The following is a 21,548-nucleotide window of genomic DNA, read 5'->3' as shown; positions in this document are numbered from 1 at the left end:
GGTTTAATGTAACCGTATTGCTACACTTAGAGGCGCCCTCTCTTCTCTTTTATACTCGGTGGTGAGATGACGCTTCTTGTATATTAAGTCGAAATTTATGTAAAAAAAAAAAAAATGTTGCTGGTCTTGCACAACGCTCTCTCAGACCGAGGTTTTACTGTTCTATCTAATCATTACGATGGGTTTTGTAGCTGAGCATATTATAAACACAGAGACGAGATACCAGGCCCGGGAATTCGGTAGAACCTCCTCGGAATGTCGGAGTGATATCGGGAGCGGATCGCTCCGCAACTCCCCCCCCCCCCCAGTTTCTGGGAATACTTGTCGGGTTTATTTGATACTTTATATTTATTTGATACATTTTTTATGTGGTTACATTGTCCCACAGTCTTCAGATGGGCAGCCAATGAAAACAGGCGGCTGCTCTACCGTCCGCCAAACCACTCCTGGTGCTGTGTGCATGAGGCCTCATGGGAAAGTAGCCTAAAAAAAAAAAAAAATTAAAAATCATCTCAAGACAAGAATATAAAGCTGAATTCAGAGAAGCCAAAGTGACCTCTCACTGTGATCCTTCACCGACATCCCGCACAACTCTCTGATGGGTCTGCAAGCCAAACGTAAAGATGGCGTATCATGCAGTGGCCGCTTTTTTTTGGGGGGGGGGGGCGGCAAACAACCAATCACCAATCACCCCCCAACCGGCAACCAACCCACCCCTCCCGCGCTGTTTGCCGGTCGGTCTAGCACTAGCGGCGGCGAGTGGCAGGCAGCAGACGGCGTGGCGCGTCCTCCATGGTGGCTTCCGGCTCCTCTCCCCTCCCCCTCGTCATAGGCGTCCAAATAGGATCGGCTGCGCTTTCAGCCAATCAGGTGACCGGTGTCAAAACCCGCCTTCCTGATTTGGCCGCGAGGAGGATCAGTGTTACAACAGCGAGGATCGATCCTCGCTGTTGTAACACACCTGGGTGGGGCTCGGAGCCGCGCTCTCTGTGACCCGAACCCACCCTATATTGAAGCCTTGTTAGAGCCTCTAATAAGGTGCTTCAAGAAAAAAAAAAAAAAAAAAAAACAGCCCAATATGGGGACCAAAATGAACCAAATATATGTATCCAGAAACCCGGAAGCCAGCCCTTCGAATCCCATCGGTCCAAACGGGGGATGTAACCAGCCGACGTGTTTCGGGGGACAAACCCCCTTTCTTCAGAGCAAAAACTGAGTTTCTCAGAGGTTTTGCTCTGAAAAAGAGGGTTTGTCCCCCGAAACACGTCGGCTGGTTACATCAACAGCTTGGACCAATGGGGTTAAAGGGCTGGCTTCAGGATTCATGATACCAGGGGTGGCCCATCCATTAAGGACGCACAGGCGCCCCCCCCCCCCCATCCATGTGTCCGGCCCCTTTCAGGCTATTTAAAACTCCTGAACATTTTCAGAAAATATGGGGATTTAGTTACACCAGATGGCCATATAGTGCTAAGCCCACTATTAGTACCCAAATTCTGCCCTTATTGGTGTCAGTGGGGGGGGGGGGGGTGGGGAGATTATGCCCCATTGTTGGTGTCAGTAGTTGAAAATAGTGCCCCGAGGGCTGGATTAAAGCAAACAAAGGGCCTGCAGTTTGGAGACCACTGCACTTGGACCCTGTTTGTTTTTTGTTTGTACATAATATACACTCACCGGCCACTTTATTAGGTACACCTGTTCTAATTGCTTGGTAACAGAAATTGCTAATCAGCCAATCACACGGCAGCAACTCAATGCATTTTAGACATCTAGATGTGGTGAAGGCGACTTGCTGAAGTTCAAACCGAGCATCAGAATGGGGAAGAAAGGGGATTGAAGTGACTTTGAACGTGGTATGGTTGTTGGTGGCAGACGGGCTGGTCTGAGTATTCTGGGATTTTCACACACAACCATCTCTCGGGGATTACAGAGAATGGTGGGAAAAAGAGAAAATATCCAGTGAGCGGCAGTTGTGTGGAGGAAAATGCCTTGTTGAGGTCAGAGGAGAATGGGCAGACTGGTTCCAGATGATAGAAAGACAACAGTAACTCAAATAACCCCTCGTTACATCCAAGGTGTGCAGAATACCATCTCTGAACGCACAACACATCCAACCTTGGAGCAGATGGGCTACAGCAGCAGAAGACCAAACCGGGTGCCACTCCTGTCAGCTAAGAACAGGAAACTGAGGCTACAATTGGCACAGGCTCACCAAATTGGACAATAGAAGATTGGAGAGACGTTGGCCTGGTCTGATGAGTCTGATTTCAGCTGCGACATTCAGATGGTGGGTCAGAATTTGGTGCATGAATCCATCCTGCCTTGTATCACCGGTTCAGGCTGGTGGTGGGGGTGTAATGGTGTGGGGGGGTATTTTCTTGGCACACTTTGGGCCCCTTAGTACCAATTGATCATGGTTTAATCACCACGGCCTACCTGAGTATTGTTGCTGACCATGTCCATCCCTTTATGACTACAGTGTCCCCATCTTCTGATGGCTCCTTCCAGCAGGATAATGCACCATGTCACAAAGCTCCAATCATCTCACCACTGGACAATGAGGTCCCTGTACTCCAATGGCCTCCACACTCACCACATCTCATCCAATAGAGCACCTTTGGGATGTGGAGGAATGGGAGATTGGCATCATGGATGTGCAGCCAACAAATCTGCAGCAGCTGTGTGATGTTATCATGTCACTATGGAGCAAAATCTCTGAGGAACGTTTCCAACACCTTGTTGTATCTATGCCACCAAGAATGAAGGCCAAAGGGGGTCCAACCCGGGACTAGCAAGGTGGACCTAATAAAGTGTCCGGTGAGTGTAGAGAAGCTGCTATTTTTCAGGAGGAATTCAATGCATTTTTAGGGCCCCTATTTAAGCAAAAGCGAACCAGTCTCTGTATTCTCATAACTTTACAGTTCCTTGAAAAAGTATTCATACCCCTTGAACTTTTCAACATCTTGTCATGTGACAACCAAAACGGTAAATGTATTTTATTGGGATTTTATGTGATAGACCAACACAAAGTGGCACATAATTGTGAAGTGGAAGGAAAATGATACAAATAAATATGTAAAAAAAAGGGGGGGGGGGGCATTTGTTTTCAGCCCCCTTTACTCTGATACCCCTAACTTAAGTGGAACCAATTGCCTTCAGAAATCACCTAATTATTAAATAGAGTCCACCTGTGTGTCATTTAATCTCAGTATAAATACAGCTGTTCTGAGAAGCCCTCAGAGGTTTGTTAGAGAACCTTAGTGAACAAACAGCATCATGAAGGCCAAGGAACACACCAGACAGGTCAGGGATAAAGTTGTGGAGAAGTATAAAGCAGGTTTAGGTTATAAAAAAATCTCCCAAGCTTTGACCATCTCACGGAGCTCTGTTCAATCCATCATCGGAAAATGGAAAGAGTATGGCACAACCGCAAACCTACCAAGACATGGCTGTCCACCTAAACTGACCGGCCGGGCAAGGAGAGCATTAATCAGAGAAGAGCCAAGAGGTCCATGGTAACTCTGGAGGAGCTGCAGAGATCCACAGCTCAGGTGGGAGAATCTGTCCACAGGACAACTATTAGTCGTGTTCTCCACAAATCTGCCCTTTATGGAAGAGTGACAAGAAGAAAGACATTGGTGAAAGAAAGTCATAAGAAGTCCTGTTTGTAGTTTGTGAGAAGCCATGTGGAGGACACAGCAAACATGTGGAAGAAGGTGATCTGGTCAGAGGAGACCAAAATTCAACTTTATGGCCTAAAAGTAAAACGCTATGTGTGGGGGAAAACTAACACTGCACATCACCCTGAACACACCATCCCCACCGTGAAACATGGTGGTGGCAGCATCATGTTGTGGGGATGGTTTTCTTCAGCAGGGACAGGGAAGCTGCTCAGAGTTGATGGGAAGATGGATGGAGACAAATACAGGACAATCTTAGAAGAAAACCTGTTGGAGTCTGCAAAAGACTTGAGACTGGGGCGGAGGTTCACCTTCCAGCAGGACAACGACCCGAAAACATCCAGCCAGAGCTACAATGGAATGGTTTAGATCAAAGCATATTCATGTGTTAGAATGGACCAGTCACAGTCCAGACCTAAATCACATTGAGAATCTGTGGCAAGACTTGAAAATTGCTGTTCACAGACGTTCTCCATCCAATCTGACAGAGCTTGAGATATTTTACAAAGAAGAATGGGCAGAAATGTCCTCTCTAGATGGGCAAAGCTGGTAGAGACACCCCCAAAAAGACATGTAGAGAAAGGGGGTTCTACAAAGTATTGACTCCGGGGGGCGCCATACAAATGCCCCTCCCCCCCACACTTTTCACATATTTATTTGTATCATTTATCATTTTCCTTCCACTTCACAATTATGTGACACTTTGTGTTGGTCTATCACATAAAATCCCAATAAAATACATTTACGTTTTTGGTTGTTGAGAAAAAGTGGGAAATGTCAAGGGGTATGAATACTTTTTCAAGGCACTGTATATATATTGGTTCACTTTACATCTATTACCACCCCCTGTATGCGCCTTCCTTGGCCGCCGATGTCTCCTTCCTCTGGCGCTCTTCATCAAGTCCACCAGTGGACCCCCAAACAAATTTCTAGATCTTTTTTTTTTAGAAGTATACAATTCATCATTTCACCCCGTTACTAATTTCCATCCCCCATTAGGGAACTCTGGCGATGGTTGCGATAAATGGTCGGGGGAATCCGTCCGTAAGCAGCGTCTATACAGCGCTTGAGCGGCGGCGGGGGGGGGGGGGTTGGGGTCGTAGCGCGAGGAGTGAAGGGCTGAGCGAAATTAATCATCAATTTGAATCGCACCTCGGGGAAGCAATTTATGAGACCTCTTCAGGGGGATATTAAGGGGAATTAGTTGGACGCGTCCAATCCTCTCTATCTGCTGATCCTGATCCGCGGTGTACGTTACTTCCAGTGTGCGCCGCACATATTTCTGCTAATGGATCGCTCTCCACAATCAGAGCGAATGTAGCTGTTGGCTTTTATTACACAAGTTTCAACATTGCTGTATTTATTCCCTGTTATGTGCCAGCTGTCGGGCTCTTAACGTTGTTATGATAAAATACGCCGTGGAGGGGGGGGGGGGGGGGGAGACTGGCGCGGTCATGAATAATTCATCTTAAATCTGCAGGTAATATTAATACCGATCGCAGGGACCCCGCCTTGTTATCTTTTATAACGGGCAAGGCCATTTCACGACACCTTCGTAACGTCACAATAATACACAGCAGTTGGCAACTCTCCTCCGTTTCTGGAGAAAAAGAAAATGAAAAAAAAAATCTTGGCTGCACTTGCCCTGTGCCTGGAAATGTCGTTCCTCCTTCTTCGGAATTTTGCTAAATTGATTTTGATTTTGAATTTTGAACCCAATCACTAAAACCTGGCCTGTTATTGTCATTTTTCATTGCAGCTTCCATAAAGAAAAAAAAACTGGTGATCCTGCCAGGGTGTCGTTCAAGCACTTCCTGTTTCAGGGTGACAACGCTCTAGCCCTCTCTCCTAATTGTACCTGTGTTGACACATGCCCTTGCCCATGCCCATGTGTTGTCATGGGCTTCAAGTGGCCCTTTTTAACGTGAACGCTTTAACCCACGTTCCTCATGGTCCACTGTTGTCACTAGGGCCGCTGATAAGGCAGTACAACCAGTCCTATTGTAGTGGGCCCAGGCTCCAACAGCTAAACAGTGGGGGGGGGGGGGGTCCCAGGGCAGCTTTATTGTTCATTTCTGCCTAAATGAATAAATGGATTGTTACTAGACCACACCCCCACTGATACTTGCTTACCAGGGCTTAAATTACATTTCCCTGGGCCCCATCAGATTAACAGAGGGGCCCAGGGGATGGGAGCAGAGAAGGGCCCCAGGAGATGGGAGCAGAGGAGGGTCACTAGGGCCACTGATAAGGCAGCACAACCAGTCCTATTGTAGTGGGCCCAGGGCTCATCAGCTAAACGGGGGGGGGGGCAGGGCAGTGCAGCTTTATTGTTCATTTCTGCCTACATGAATAAATGGATTTTCACTAGACCACACCCCCACTCCTACTTGCTTACCAGGGCTTAAATTACATTTCCCTGGGCCCCATCAGATTAACAGAGGGGCCCAGGGGATGGGAGCAGAGAAGGGCCCCAGGAGATGGGAGCAGAGGAGGGTCACTAGGGCCACTGATAAGGCAGTACAACCAGTCCTGTTGTAGTGGGCCCAGGCCTCATCAGCTAAATGGGGGGGGGGGGGGCAGCTTTATTGTTCATTTCTGCCTAAATGAATAAATGGATTGTTACTAGACCACACCCCCACTCCTACTTGTTTACCAGGGCTTAAATTACATTTCCCTGGGCCCCATCAGATTAACAGAGGGGCCCAGAAGATGGGAGCAGACGAGGGACCTTTTTTTTTCATTTTTGGGGTGTAAGTGGATAAATTTAGTGCTGCTTTTCCACTGCACCCCAGAAGGGGGGGGGGGGGTAAGGTATAGGCATGGTTGGGGGACGTCAGGAGGGCTTTGTGGGACCCCATGACTTCTAACAGCGGCCCTGGTAGTCACCATCAGGATACCCTCTCTGGGAAATGCCATCGCTTGAGGGCACATGTAGGCTGGAAAGTGCCTGAAAAGATGATGTAAAGGATCTAAAAAATAATATTTCTTAAAAATGATATACAGGCTCTAGCACATTCATGCAGTTGGGGTTTACATCTAAGAGGCATAGTGGGATTTGGTTCGAAAAGGGACAGTTGGAAGCTATGGACAGACTTTTTGGACTAGTGCCCTCCCCCAATCTAATGAGCTATGGACAGACTTTTTGGACTAGTGCCCTCCCCCCATCTAATGAGCTATGGACAGACTTTTTGGACTAGTGCCCTCCCCCCATATAATGATGGGGTGGAGTTGGGGGGGGGGGGGGCTCAACAACTTCCTAGATTCCAACAGTTTCTATCTGCAGCATAAAGGGTTGATTGAGTCAAACAGCTTGATTTGATACACCCATTGGCACAGGCGGCGGTAAGGTGAAACTATACCAGGGAGGGTCACCAATGCACCTTTTCTAGATATTAACAAGCATCTTCTGGTAGCTGCTCTTAGGCTTTTATATTTAAAAGTTTGCAGGTACACTTTAAGTCCACAAAACATGGCACTTTGCAGATACGCATTCACAAAACGTGCTACTCTATGGACACAAGTTCATAAAACATGGCGCTCTATGGACACAAGTTCATAAAACATGGCGCTCTATGGACACAAGTTCATAAAACATGACACTCTATGGACACAAGTTCATAAAACATGGCGCTCTATGGACACAAGTTCATAAAACATGGCGCTCTATGGACACAAGTTCATAAAACATGGCGCTCTATGCACACAAGTTCATAAAACATGGCGCTCTATGGACACAAGTTCATAAAACATGGCGCTCTATGCACACAAGTTCATAAAACATGGCACTCTATGGACACAAGTTCATAAAACATGGCGCTCTATGGACACAAGTTCATAAAACATGGCGCTCTATGGACACAAGTTCATAAAACATGGCGCTCTATGGACACAAGTTCATAAAACATGGCGCTCTATGCACACAAGTTCATAAAACATAGCGCTCTATGGACACAAGTTCATAAAACATGGCACTCTATGGACACAAGTTCATAAAACATGGCGCTCTATGGACATAAGTTCATAAAACATGGCGCTCTATGGACACAAGTTCATAAAACATGGCGCTCTATGGACACAAGTTCATAAAACATGGCGCTCTATGCACACAAGTTCATAAAACATAGCGCTCTATGGACACAAGTTCATAAAACATGGCGCTCTATGCACATAAGTTCATAAAACTTGGCACTCTATGGACACAAGTTCATAAAACATGGCGCTCTATGGACACAAGTTCATAAAACATGGCACTCTATGGACACAAGTTCATAAAACATGGCGCTCTATGGACATATATGTATATAATATATATATGGGGCTGTTCTGGAACAAGCACACTTTTCTAGTTATGTATATAATATATATGGAGCTGAAGCTGCAGTGTGCATGTGATGTTGGACACAGGACACTTCATAACATTTACTGAACTTTGCAGCTTGTAACAAAATCCAAATGGATGGTGGACATTGGGGGCTTTGTACACTGGCCTGGACTCTTAGAAGCACAAGATAATGTGATCTCTACTTGAGGGAGCCATGTACTGCTGAGGCTTGAAGTGTCTTGTAGGAAAACTGTGTAGCTGGTTCTTTCCAGGAATGGCTTCATGCACATGCCGTCCTATACATGGTGCTTGCCAACTCATAGGAGCTTGGCCACAGTAACATCTCTACACAGGTATTTGAAGGCATTTCCTCCACCTTTTTTTAGCTCCTGCCAGGAGACAGCTTATCTGGTTTTGTTCACTGGGAAGCTTATCCAAAGTTCAACCTTCATAGGGGTAGCTAACCTCACCTGTCCCTTCATCATAGTTGGTTAGTTTTCAGGGAATTTCATATGCATTTCAACCCAAGGGCTTAGCTGAGATACCTGAAGTAGGCTATTCTCCTTGCCTATTTCATGTGTCAGCTAACTCTGCCAGTTTTTTTTTCAGGATCTCTTCTCTCCCATAAAGCCAGCATGCCTATTTCACAGAGGACCACCCAGTGCTAGCTCCAGGCTTCCATTCCCATGCTCCAACATTCTCACACCAAGCCTTTTGACCAGCCTCCACCTACACCAATCAATGACCAACATGGTTTCTTGTACATCTTGGTCAACGTTTCTCAAAAAAAATTTCAGTTGTGGCACCTGTTAAAAGTATGCCAAATCTTGAGGCACCCCAGTCTAAAATATAAATGTTGCTTGTCAATGGGAAACCTGAACTCGGGATATAGCACACAACCACTTTGATGACATTAACTTCACATTAGAAGCCCCTTTACACATCAGAGGTGAATGGGGGGAGCATTGGTGTGAAGGGGGGCATCACATCGATGCTCCCCCATTCATATCAGAGGTCCCAATCACGTCAAAGTCCCCCTACACATCGGACAACCCCACCATCACATCAGCATTCCCCATCATTCGAGTACCCCAATGAAAGAGTCTCCCCATCATGTTGGCGTATCCCTATCACTACAGAGCCCCCCCCCCTCTAGAGTTTTTTCATCTCTCCTATCTCTGATATAGGGCAAACTAGGTCTCGTGCTTGGGGAATCCTGTCTGAAAAATACTGATCTTGGTATATCACTACTCCCGTTGGGAGCCGCAGGAATACTGTCCAGGTCCTCCCCAAAGCTTCACCACGCAGCCAGGCCCACAAGCTCACTAACACGTTTCTTCTATGACCAGTATAGGGGGTGTTGTTTTTATTTTGGGAGAACTTGGATTGGGTTGAGGGATTTAGGTGGGATGCTCCAAAAACATACACTTGATGCTATTCTTAAGGACGAGCTATATTAAAGCGTCTGCTTATAGCAAACAGTAGACTTCAGGCTTTAAAGCCGTAATAGTAGTTAACTGTGAATTCCTTTCTTAGAGCCACTAGAGCAGAGTCCCTTTAAGTAGAAGATTATCTTGGCAAACTGGTTTCCCCTTTAACTAAACCCACAGCTGACTCTAAAGCACCAGAGGGATAGCAAAAGCACAAGGGTCCCCAAGATCTTTCAGAAGCGTCTGTACTTACACAAGGTTCAAGGACAGCTGGTTGCCTCCTTCCAACTATCAAGCGACGCCTTACTCTGGTGATACCAGACCCAATCTTCAGCGGACAGCCCCCCCACAGTCATCTCTCTTTAGCTCCAGGGTCTCAGCATCCAGGCCCTCAGGTCTCCTTTCTGAGGCCTCATGACAGCAGAAGTAGCAGTGTGCCCTCCAGGGCTGGACTGATCCTCTCCAGAAGGAGGCAACAGAGTGGCAACTAGATTTACCTATCAAAACACATACTCATTCTATCTAACTATTCTAGCACCTACCTAGGAGGGTGGATACATACCCTCTTTCCCTGAAAATAAGACCTAGCGTGATTGTCGGTGATGGCTGCAATATAAGCCCTACCCCCCAAATAAGCCCTAGTTAAAGTCCTTGTAGGTCTTATTTTCAGGGTAGGGCTTATTTTAGGGGAAATAGGGTAGGGCTTATTTGGGGGGTAGGGCTTATATTGCAGCCATCACCGACAATCACGCTAGGTCTTATTTTCGGGGAAACAGGGTAGGTAATTGCTCCAAACACCTACCAATCGCACTGAACCTCTTTCAAAGCCTACAAAAAGAGTTCCAACTCCAGCCGAAACATTTCACAGATCTGTATTCTTCCAGCATTTGGCTTCCTTTGCTGGTTCCTACATTCAGTCACACCATAGAGCTGTGAAGGAAGTTATTACTGGTGTAAGATTGGGGAGCAGGAAGGTATAGAACCCCCCAGCATCCGTTGCTGACTACAGGTCCAACTTTGATTGAGGTCTGAATGGGGTCACATCTCCACTCAAGGCCAACACCTCAATATACTTTTGTACTGCAACCCCTGTTCCCCAGCCCAGACCTCCCCCTCACAGGTGTGTGTGTGAAATATAGTCCAACACATGGGGTTTTTTTTTTTGCCTTCCTCTGGATCAACTGTGGGTATAGGATTGGGTATATGGGATTTTTTTATGGTTGAACTGGATGGACTTGTGTCTTTTTTTCAACCTGACTCACTATGTAACATTGGGGGATATTCATGAACGGCGTACATTCTGATGATGACCAAGTTTTGCCTTTTTGCGCATTTTTTTTAAGACCTACAAGAGGCATGACTATTTTGAGATGCAAATAGGAAAGCCGAGTGTATTTTTTTTTTATTGCAGTTCAAACGTTGTTTGGTTTCCCTCCTGCCCTGGTTTTGTAAATGTCCCCGTGTTCTTCCAAGACAAGCAATGCGTATGAATCATAAATGTTTGACTAATACAACCCTGACCGGCTCATTGATTTATTTTTCCGTAGAGCTCATGGAGTCCCGCACGGCACGTTTTTTCAGCTTTGGCTTCAACACGAGCGACTACCGGATCCTCCTCCTGGATCAGGATCAGGACCGGATGTACGTCGGGAGTCGTGACTACCTGCTGTCAATGGACCTGGGCAACATCAATCGAGAGCCTTTAATTGTAAGCCAGGAAATGGGGGTTTTATGTTCTGCCAGTGGGAAGGTTTGCTGCATGGCTGAAGAATGTTATACTGCTTGGATTCATCTACTGGTTAAGTGATGTGGCATATAAAGGCCTCGTCGTGTTTAAATACTGAATATTTCATTTTAACGGCAAAGTCAAAGTCTAGGGGAGATCTAGAAACAGCATACTCTGCCCCCATGTATACCTTACCTTGGCGTTTGACACTCCAGCATTGTTCGGAGCCCTTCCAAAGTGCTATATGCATATGAAACAGCATGGGGCCCTGATCAAATAGCTACAGTGCCTTGAAAAAGTATTCATACCCCTTGAAATTTCCCACATTTTGTCATGTTACAACCAAAAACGTAAATGTATTTTATTGGGATTTTATGTGATAGACCAACACAAAGTGGCTCATAATTGTGAAGTGGAAGGAAAATGATAAATGATGGGCAGGGAGGGCATTTGTATTCAGCCCCCTTTACTTTGATACCCCTGACTAAAATCTAGTGGAATCAATTGCCTTTAGAAGTCACCTAATTAGTAAATAGAGTCCACCTGTGTGTGATTTCATCTCAGTATAAATACAGCTGTTTTGTGAAGCCCTCAGAGGGTTGTTAGAGAACCTTCGTGAACAAACGGCATCATGAAGGCCAAGGAACACACCAGACAGGTCAGGGATAAAGTTGTGGAGAAGTATAAAGCAGGGTTAGGTTATAAAAAGATCTCCCAAGCTTTGAACATCTCACGGAGCTCTGTTCAATCCATCATCTGAAAATGGAAAGAGTATGGCACAACTGCAAACCTACCAAGACATGGCCGTCCACCTAAACTGACCGGCCGGGCAAGGAGAGCATTCATCAGAGAAGAGCCAAGAGGTCCATGGTAACTCTGGAGGAGCTGCAGAGATCCACAGCTCAGGTGGGAGAATCTGTCCACAGGACAACTATTAGTCGTGTTCTCCACAAATCTGCCCTTTATGTGTGACAAGAAGAAAGACATTGGTGAAAGAAAGTCATAAGAAGTCCTGTTTGTAGTTTGTGAGAAGCCATGTGGAGGACACAGCAAACATGTGGAAGAAGGTGATCTGGTCAGAGGAGACCAAAATTCAACATTTTGGCCTAAAAGCAAAACGCTATGTGTGGGGGAAACTAACACTGCACATCACCCTGAACACACCATCCCCACTGTGAAACATGGTGGCGGCAGCATAATTTTGTGGGGATGCTTTTCTTCAGCAGGGACAGGGAAGCTGGTCAGAGTTGATGGGAAGATGGATGGAGACAAATACAGGACAATCTTAGAAGAAAACCTGTTAGAGTCTACAAAAGACTTGAGACTGGGGCGGAGGTTCACCTTCCAGCAGGACAACGACCCGAAACATCCAGCCAGAGCTACAATGGAATGGTTTAGATCAAAGCATATTCATGTGTTAGAATGGCCCAGTCACAGTCCAGACCTAAATCACATTGAGAATCTGTGGCAAGACTTGAAAATTGCTGTTCACAGACGCTCTCCATCCAATCTGACAGAGCTTGAGATATTTTGCAAAGAAGAATGGGCAGAAATGTCCTCTCTAGATGTGCAAAGCTGGTAGAGACATCCCCAAAAAGACTTGTAGAGAAAGGGGGTTCTACAAAGTATTGACTCCGGGGGGCGCCATACAAATGCCCCCCCCCCCACACTTTTCACATATTTATTTGTATCATTTATCATTTTCCTTCCACTTAACAATTATGTGACACTTTGTGTTGGTCTATCACATAAAATCCCAATAAAATACATTTATGTTTTTGGTTGTAACATGACAAAATGTGGGAAATTTCAAGGGGTATGAATACTTTTTCAAAGTACTGTAGCTTATATTGTAGGCCCTGGATCATGGGATGAGGTGGGAAGACACTACCATCACCTATATTGTGGAATGAGATGGTAATAGCCACATTTTGGGATGAGGTGAAAAGTATTCTACAAGTCCAGGCTGTATTCTGGGCCTTGATTTCTATTTAAGTCAGAAGTAAGCGCCATCCTCCTCTTGGCAGGGGGTGGAGCAATAAATATGTGCCACTATCTGCTTTTGCCACTAGATGGAGCTAAGGGTCATAGGAAATAAACCCATCTAAATACGAAGAGATTCAATGTAACAATTCCAGAGAATTTGCAAATAAGTAGGAATTCAGAAGTAGCAGCGGTTACATTACCCTACGATTATTATCTAATATCCTATGATTATTATTACGCATGATTATTGTGATAAAAATATAATATTCAGATTATTATATTATTAAATCTAATGATGATTATTGATGATGAACCTATGATTATTATTATTATGATAATACATTATCAATTTTATTATATTATTAAATCTGACGGTATTTATTAATTATTATTACTACTACTTTTATTATTTTTTATTATTCTTACTACTACTATATTATATGAATATATATTATATAAATACTTCTGCTAATATTATTACTCTATTATTATTATTATTATTATTATTAATACAATATTCTATCATTATTACCTATAATTATTACCTAATATCCTTTGCTTATTATCTATGATTATTGTTGTGATAAAATTATAGTATTATGATTATATTATATATTGTATTATTAAATTTGAGTATTTATTATCTAGGATTATTATGATTATTTTTGTGATAAAATTATAGTATTATTATTATATATTGTATTATTAAATATGAGTATTAGTACTTATGAGTGCTACGATTATTATTATGATTAATATATATTATGATTAATATATATCATATAATATTTAATATATTTTTATTATTTTTTCTTATAATTACTGTATATATTATATTAATTATTATTACTCATATTATCCTTTTGCAAAAAAAAATGGGAAGGCGGTACATAATAATCTAGGGTAGCTGCACGCCCCGATGCGAAATACAAAAAATATAAGAAGTTTCCCTATGGGGTTTTGAGCTGCAGCAACGGAGTCATATGTTAGAAAAAATGCGTTTTATTATTACAATAATTAGTAAAGTTACATTGGTATAACCATTGTTAAGAATATGAGCTCTGTAAAAAAATTGGCATACATTCAGACAATACATGGAGAAAGCTGCTGAACAATGTACATTGGAACATTACATGATCACACACAGAATTAATGCTGAAAGAGTTCCCAACGCGTTTCGACCATATGTAGTGTCGGTCTTCTTCGAGGGGAAGCATTATAGATTTCTTAAAAAACACATTATTATATAAATTAATAGGTAATTCAACAATATGTATATAATAATACAACATGATTTAAGAAATAATATAGATATAGATATATAGATATATCTATATATATCTATATAGATATATATAGATATATCTATATATCTATAGATATAGATATAGGGTAGATAATTACCACTTGGCAGCAGTAGAACAGACCACTTGGATGTATGCCTTAAAATGTCATTCAAGGATTCAGACCACAGGCGAGTGGTCTGAATCCTTGAACCCATATCCTATGATTTCCCAAACCACTCTTTGTTATGAAGGACCCATCATTTTCTACTGCTCGTAATATTTAAAGCTGTCACAACTTTCTAAAAAAAAAAAAAAAGAAGTGGCCACGCGGGGGCTCCGCCCACATGGCTGCATCATTCATTCATTCATAGAGTTCTGTGAATGAGAGAACTACAAGTACTGATAGCCTTTCTGGCTGTCAGCTTGTAGTTCTCAATGAACTACCAGGGTGATGTTGAGTCCTCTCGATAGTCCATTGATGCTTCCTGTCATTGTGCAACTGCCTGCCAGAACGAGGTACAAGCAGTTTACACTGACGGTCTGCAGGGGTCCTGCATTGCACCCGGGATCTACTGATTTGCGGGTGCAATGCTTTGCAGACCCCTAGTAAAAAAAAAAAAAAGAAATGCACATTTTTTTGATGACCCTTTTTATGTTTTTTAATGCTTTGTGTCGCCCACCAAAGAGGAGCCTTGCTGCATGTGAGTGGCCACACTGCCATAGCTGGGCTTGTTGGAATGATGTCTCCTTTCATTGGATCGATCGTTCCTGAAGTCCCCAGCTCCTCTGGGAGATGTCTATTTTGGTGTGTCATTTTTTTTCATGTGCGTACTTGCAGGATCATTAGTGACGGCTCTCTCTTTCCTCACTTATCAGATTCATTGGCCGGCCGCCCCGAACCGGCAGAAGGAATGTCTGATGGCGGGCAGAGGACGTGCGGTGAGTATTCTGTCCCCTTCTAATCCATTCTCACGCAGCCTGCTAGAAAGGCTTGTGAAGGTTCTTCTCATCCAGTGTCCAGGCTGCAAAAAAAACTTTGTTTCTCTGTAGAGTTTGTAGTTTTTATATTTGTTCAGTACGGGTGCGTGCTGTGCTTCCTATTTAGCTGCACAAATCACGCTTTGCTCACCTTCTTATCCTGCAACGAGGGCACCAAGCAGCACCTCTCTGATTGAAAACAGTGCAGTCTCTAATAGGGTTGCCACCTTTTTCTTCAAGTCAAACACGAACACTTTAGCGGCGCACAGCAATTATTTTTTTATAGTATAAACTATACATATATTTTGCTGTTAAATAACATTTCTACTCATATGAAGTTAATAACAAGAGTCCCCCTTTACATCAGAGTCCACAGAGTTCCCCCTTTTACATCTGAACTCGCAGAGTTCCCTTTCACTGTAAGGGGGGACTCTGCAGACTCTGATGTAAGGGAGAACTCTGGGGACTCTAACATAAGGGATGATGTACGGAGAGGACTCTGATGTAAGGGAGAACACTGTGGCCTCTGGTGTAGAGGGGAACGCTGATGTACGGAGAGGACTCTGATGTAAGGGGGAACACTGCGGCCTCTGGTGTAGAGGGGAACTCTGATCTAAGGGGTGCTCTGAGAACCCTGATTTACCTAAAAATTGAGAGAATTTGCCTAAGGGGTTTTGTATTGCAGCAAAAGAGTCCAAAATGATTTATAAAAATTGTTTATTACAAAAATAATTTACAGAAGCATAGCTGTCTGTTGAAACATGAGATCTGTGACGGAGGCTGGCAAACATACATAATATGCATATTGATACAGCTGTACAGTTGACATTAAAACATGGCATAATTTATATAGACAATCATACTGGGAAAACACCAACGCGTTTCGACCATATATAGTAGAGGTCTTCTTCAGGGGGAAGTTGTACAGATTTCTAGAAAATACAATATATAAGTACATTGAAAACCAAACAATAAAGTATGCTGATTCCAAAATAGTACTTTATGTATCTAGAGATTTATATTTACCACTGACGGTCAAGCCTCCCAGAAAAATGCTTAAGGATGTTGCCCAAGGATCCAGAGAGCGCAGCGGAACTCACATGGCCCCAGCACCGCAGGAGGACGGATACCCACAAGGCCAGAAAACGGACCTGGAAGAGGCTGCGCTTTTCGCAGGAACCGAAGAGGTGGAAGGAAAAAATGGGGGGGGGGGCGCAGGCCGGGCGCCAGGCCCAAAACAATCCCAATTCACTGTCAAAATTGAATAATGTATTAAATTGATTGGTTATGATTCAAAAGAAGAACTTATGATATGATTTTACTATGTGCCAGTGGGAATGTGTAGGAAAAGGAAAATGTGCAAAGAGTGAAAAAGTGAACAAAAATGGTGAAAGTAAAATTGCAATCAAAAAAGGTGCTTCAGAACCACGAACCAGCGCGGTAATTTACTGATGCACAGAAAGTGAGAATGTGATGAACTAAAGAAAAACGAATGGACAAGAGGTGAAAAGAAAGTGAACCGAGGTGAAGAAAAGATTCCAAGTACATAGAAAACCTGAAGAAACCATGAGAACTCTGGGGACTCTAACATAAAGGATGATGTACGGAGAGGACTCTGATGTAAGGGGGAACACTGTTGACTCTGGTGTAGAGGGGAACTCTGATGTAAGGGGTGCTCTGAGAACCCTGATTTACCTTTTAGTGTAGTCAGCAACTCTCATCCAGATGTATCTGGAAGCGATAGTCCGGTCTGAATAATGTGTCCGGGTTTCAGGCAGTCCGAAACCCGGACACATGATTCCGAACCCGGACTGTCCGGGTGAATCCCGGACAGGTGGCAAACCCTAGTCTCTAATGATGTGAAATGCCCACAATGCCCTGGATAGCCTTCTCTGTGCTGAGTACAGGACCCAATAACAATTCTCAGCAAAACTAAACAGGAAAGGGCTGACTGGGCCATACATTAGTCAACACCTGAGTCCTCCCACACAAAGGAATCTGTATGGCGTTGCTACATTTTAGACTCCAGTCACAAAGCTGGCAACAAGGGTCCTTATTTCCAAAATAGTGACGGTTATTTTTAGCGGTCTGAAAATAACAGTCACATAGCTGAAAATAAAAGTCCTAATCTGGGGTAACACTTTGTGATTTGAGCCTTTTTTATCATTTATTTTCTTTCTCATTCATTGAGGAAACCAGGAAGGCTTATACTGTTGGGTTATACTGCCGCCTACAGGAGGACTGGACAAAAAAATTATTTGTGGGCCAGCCCACTATAACCCCTCCCACTCCCAGCATGCCTGAATGTTTTGCTAGTGTCCTAGGAGGAGGGATGTCTTTGACGGAGAAGGTTCTGACCGCTATGCTGGCTACTTTTTTTTCTGCAATCAAGATTCTTGCTGAACTGGTTTCTATGTGCAGCTAAAATAATCACTCCTGAATGCCCCCCCCCCCCACACACACTCCTCTTCTGTCCCGCCATATATACCTTTGCAAATCTGTTGCATATTTTGCACACAAAAAAAAATTGCATGCAAATATGCGCCACTGCAGGCATTTAAGGTCTGCAAGAGACCAGTTGCACATCTGTGCACATGTGGTGGATTTCAGCGCATGCGTACAAATGCCACCAGCTTCTAGTGGATGGGCAATATACTACACATGAGCAGAAAGTTTCCGTGCCTGTGCACAAAGGCTGCTAATTTGTGGCTTTGTACCACGCTGACTACTGTGACATAGCCATCAAAAGAGGCAATACTAGGAGGCAATACCAGAGCAATCCAATGGCACTCCCAGAAGGCAATCCCATGGCACTCCCAGGAGGCAATCCCAGGAGGTAATCCTATAGCACTTACAAGAGGCATTCCCATGGCACTCACAAGAGGCATTCCCATGGCACTCACAAGAGGCATTCCCATGGCACTCACAAGAGGCATTCCCATGGCACTCACAAGAGGCATTCCCATGGCACACACAAGAGGCATTCCCATGGCACTCACAAGAGGCATTCCCATGGCACTCACAAGAGGCATTCCCATGGCACTCACAAGAGGCATTCCCATGGCACTCCCAGTAGGCAATCCATGACACTCCCAGGGGGCAATCCCATGACACTCCCAGGGGGCAATCCCATGACACTCCCAGGGGGCAATCCTATGACACTCCCAGGGGGCAATCCCATGACACTCCCAGGGGCAATCCTATGACACTCCCAGGGGGCAATCCCATGACACTTCCAGGGGGCAATCCCATGACACTTCCAGGGGGCAATCCCATGACACTCCCAGGGGGCAATCCCATGACACTCCCAGGGGGCAATCCCATGACACTCCCAGGGGGCAATCCCATGACACTCCCAGGAGGCAATCACAGGGGGCGTTGGGGCTTGGCCTAGGCCTGGAAACCAGGAACTGCACAGAAAAGTAACAATATTTGTAAAATTCTGAATACAATTTTTTTTAGGGATGGGGGGGGGGGGGGGGGGGGACAAAAAAGGAATAGTTTAAGTGATTTTAGTTCCATTTTAAGGCTGCCTTTGCAATGCCATACCCAAATTACACTGGACATGCTTTTTTCCCAGTGTTTATTCCTCCTGTAGAGGGCAGTATAACCTGACGCTACAGAACTTTCTGTGTCCCTGAATGTAGGATTTGTAAGGATTTTACAGTGACTACAAAAAATGTAATTTTTCATTTCCAGCCGGGACCCGTCTCACTTTACCAAAAGCTTTACGAAAGCTTTCTTCCTTTTAACATTCTCTATGTCTGTCGCTGTAGGACGAGTGCGCCAATTACCTGCGCGTCATTCAGCCGGTGAACCGAACTCATCTCTATGCTTGCGGGACCGGAGCGTACCAGCCGCAGTGCACTCTTATCTACCGGGGCTGGAGGTCAGAGGTAAGCGGGGCCGGGACAAGGGGTGGGCATGAGGGGCAGCAAATAAAGTTGTATCCGGGCCTCTTAGCAGTGATGTGGCGCTTCAATTTCCATTTTTGTTACTAGAGATAAAAATCTGACAGCCTCCGCTGAATACGACCCATCCAAGTGAATGGGGGGGCCGCTCTTAATGTGCCCACCAGCCGGGTTGTGGCACTCTAGTTCCAGGGTTCTAGGGGTTAAAGCAGGGGTTGAATGCTCTCTGAAGAGCAATCTGAACTCAAATCGCTCTTTAGAGGCCAAAGCACATGAATGAATCCTAATTGTTATTTTCATACCATGCTTGAAAATGTTAGTTTAGTTCTCTTAATGTAGCAAAAAAGAAAAAAGAAATCTGGATTATGACTATCTAACTTGCTCATCTGACCAAGGCGGTACTATAAGTCCCAGCATGCCAAAGACATGAGAAAGAGTTGCGTTTTAATAACAGTGGTTCGTTGTTCATGTTATGTACGTATGAACAAGTGCAGCATTAATATTGTTAAAGAAGAAGTAAAGAAGTGTGATCCCTTTAATTTGTTGCTTTTCACAGCCAATTTCTTTTGGAACGCTTCCCTTTGACTGTGTCCAGGTCAGATTCTTTACTGCCACCTTGTGGGCAATTATCATTACTGCAGGACCCTCAAAGCCCTTCAAGTTTACCGTGCCTAATTAAAAACATCTTCTTTTTTTTTTGTTAAAAAAAAAAAAAAGTATCTTTGCTGACTTGAAGTTGGAATATTCTTTCTTTCTTTTATTTTATTTTTCTTTCTCCTCTTTTCTTTTTCTCTTCTTTTCTCTTCTTTTCCTTTTCTTTCTTTCTTTTTCTCTTCTCCTCTCCTCTCCCCTCCCCTCCCCTCTCCCCTCCCCTCTCCTCCCCTCCCCTCTCCTCTCCTCTCCTCTCCTCCCCTCCCCTCCCCTCTCCTCTCCTCCTCTCCCCTCCCCTCCCCTCTCCTCTCCCCTCCCCTCTCCTCTCCCCTCCCTGCTCCTCTCTCCTCTCCTCTCCTCTCCTCTCCTCTCCTCTCCTCTCCTCTCCTCTTCTCTTCTCTTCTCTTCTCTTCTCTTCTCTTCTCTTCTCTTCTCTCCTCTTTCTTTTTCTTTTTTCTTTTGCTTTCTCCTTGTAGTTGTGTTTCCAGAAGAACATTCAGTTATTTTAGGCCGTGTGATAACTTTCACACATAAAATATCTTCTGTTCCAATAATGATTGAACATGTCATGGCCACAGTTGAAGTTTTGTGTCACTGTTCCTATATTGTTTCCTACAGAGGAGGGAACCAAGAGGAAAAAAAAAATAAAAATAAATAAAAACTTGAAAAAACAAATATAAATAATAAAAAAAATAAATACAAGTAAAGAAAAAAATAATAAAAATACAAAATAAACATAAAACAAAATAATGAAAAAAACCTTTGTTTTGGATTAAAAAAAATACCAAAAATGTCAAATTAAAATTTTAATTTGACATTTTTGGTATTTCTTTTATCCAAAACAAGAGTTTTTTTCATTATTTTTATTTTTGTTTATTTTGTATTTGTATTATTTTTTCTTTATTTGTATTTATTTTATTTATTTTTTTTATTATTTATATTTATTTTTTCAATTTTTTATTTTTTATTTATTTTTCCTCTTGGTTCCCTCCTCTGTAGGAAACAATATAGGAACAGTGACACAAAACTTCAGCTGTGGCCATGACATGTTCAATCATTATTCAGTTGAGGCCCAGAAATTGCATCTGTTACCTTGTATCTCCCAAGAACTTCTGTGAGCAATCTGTGATACCAGTGAATCGTAATATTCTAACAAAAATGTATATTGAAGTGCCACATCACTGCTAAAAAGTCCAGATAGTCGGGGGGGGGGCAATCCAAAGGGTAGCTAACGGGTTTCAACTGTGGCAAAATGACTTCCTCAGGACTTGATTGAATAAAGTGAGTATGGACTACGGAAGTGAAGTGGACCTATAATGGTGTTTCTTCCAGTGTGATTACGAGCACAGGTCTTGTCAGCAGCAGTCATCCGGGATGTCATCCACGGGTCCCAAATTTTGGAAACTTGTTGTGGGTGTCCCCTGGCGAGTCTGCGGGATGGGCCCCATTATTCTATTATGGGGAGGAATGTATATTTTCATTGTATTGCTATCAATTTCCTAACATACAAAAGAATTACAGGAAAAAAATGCCAGGTGCCCTTCAAGGCTCCACCAGGTCCAGTTTGCATGACAAA

At 43.8% G+C, this 21,548-nt stretch overlaps 1 protein-coding gene across 2 annotated transcripts in view; it reads left to right on the top strand.

Annotated features, from left to right (window-relative positions):
• The first annotated feature begins 10,959 nt into the window (after positions 1-10,959).
• The window catches only part of LOC141108795 (semaphorin-3F-like), a 49,440-nt gene continuing 38,851 nt past the window's right edge, over positions 10,960-21,548 (top strand). For both annotated transcript variants that reach the window (XM_073600731.1, XM_073600730.1), the window contains exons 1-3: positions 10,960-11,142; positions 15,309-15,371; positions 19,187-19,306. In XM_073600731.1, the coding sequence (XP_073456832.1) occupies positions 10,987-11,142; positions 15,309-15,371; positions 19,187-19,306 (339 nt within the window). In that variant the 5' untranslated portion in view covers positions 10,960-10,986. The remainder of the gene's footprint in view (positions 11,143-15,308; positions 15,372-19,186; positions 19,307-21,548) is intronic.

The sequence above is a fragment of the Aquarana catesbeiana genome, linkage group LG09 (assembly GCF_042186555.1).
Source record: "Aquarana catesbeiana isolate 2022-GZ linkage group LG09, ASM4218655v1, whole genome shotgun sequence".
NCBI classification, from domain to species: Eukaryota; Metazoa; Chordata; class Amphibia; order Anura; family Ranidae; genus Aquarana; species Aquarana catesbeiana.
The sequence above is the reverse complement of the archived record's forward strand: the minus strand, read 5'-3'. Positions and strand labels throughout refer to the sequence as shown.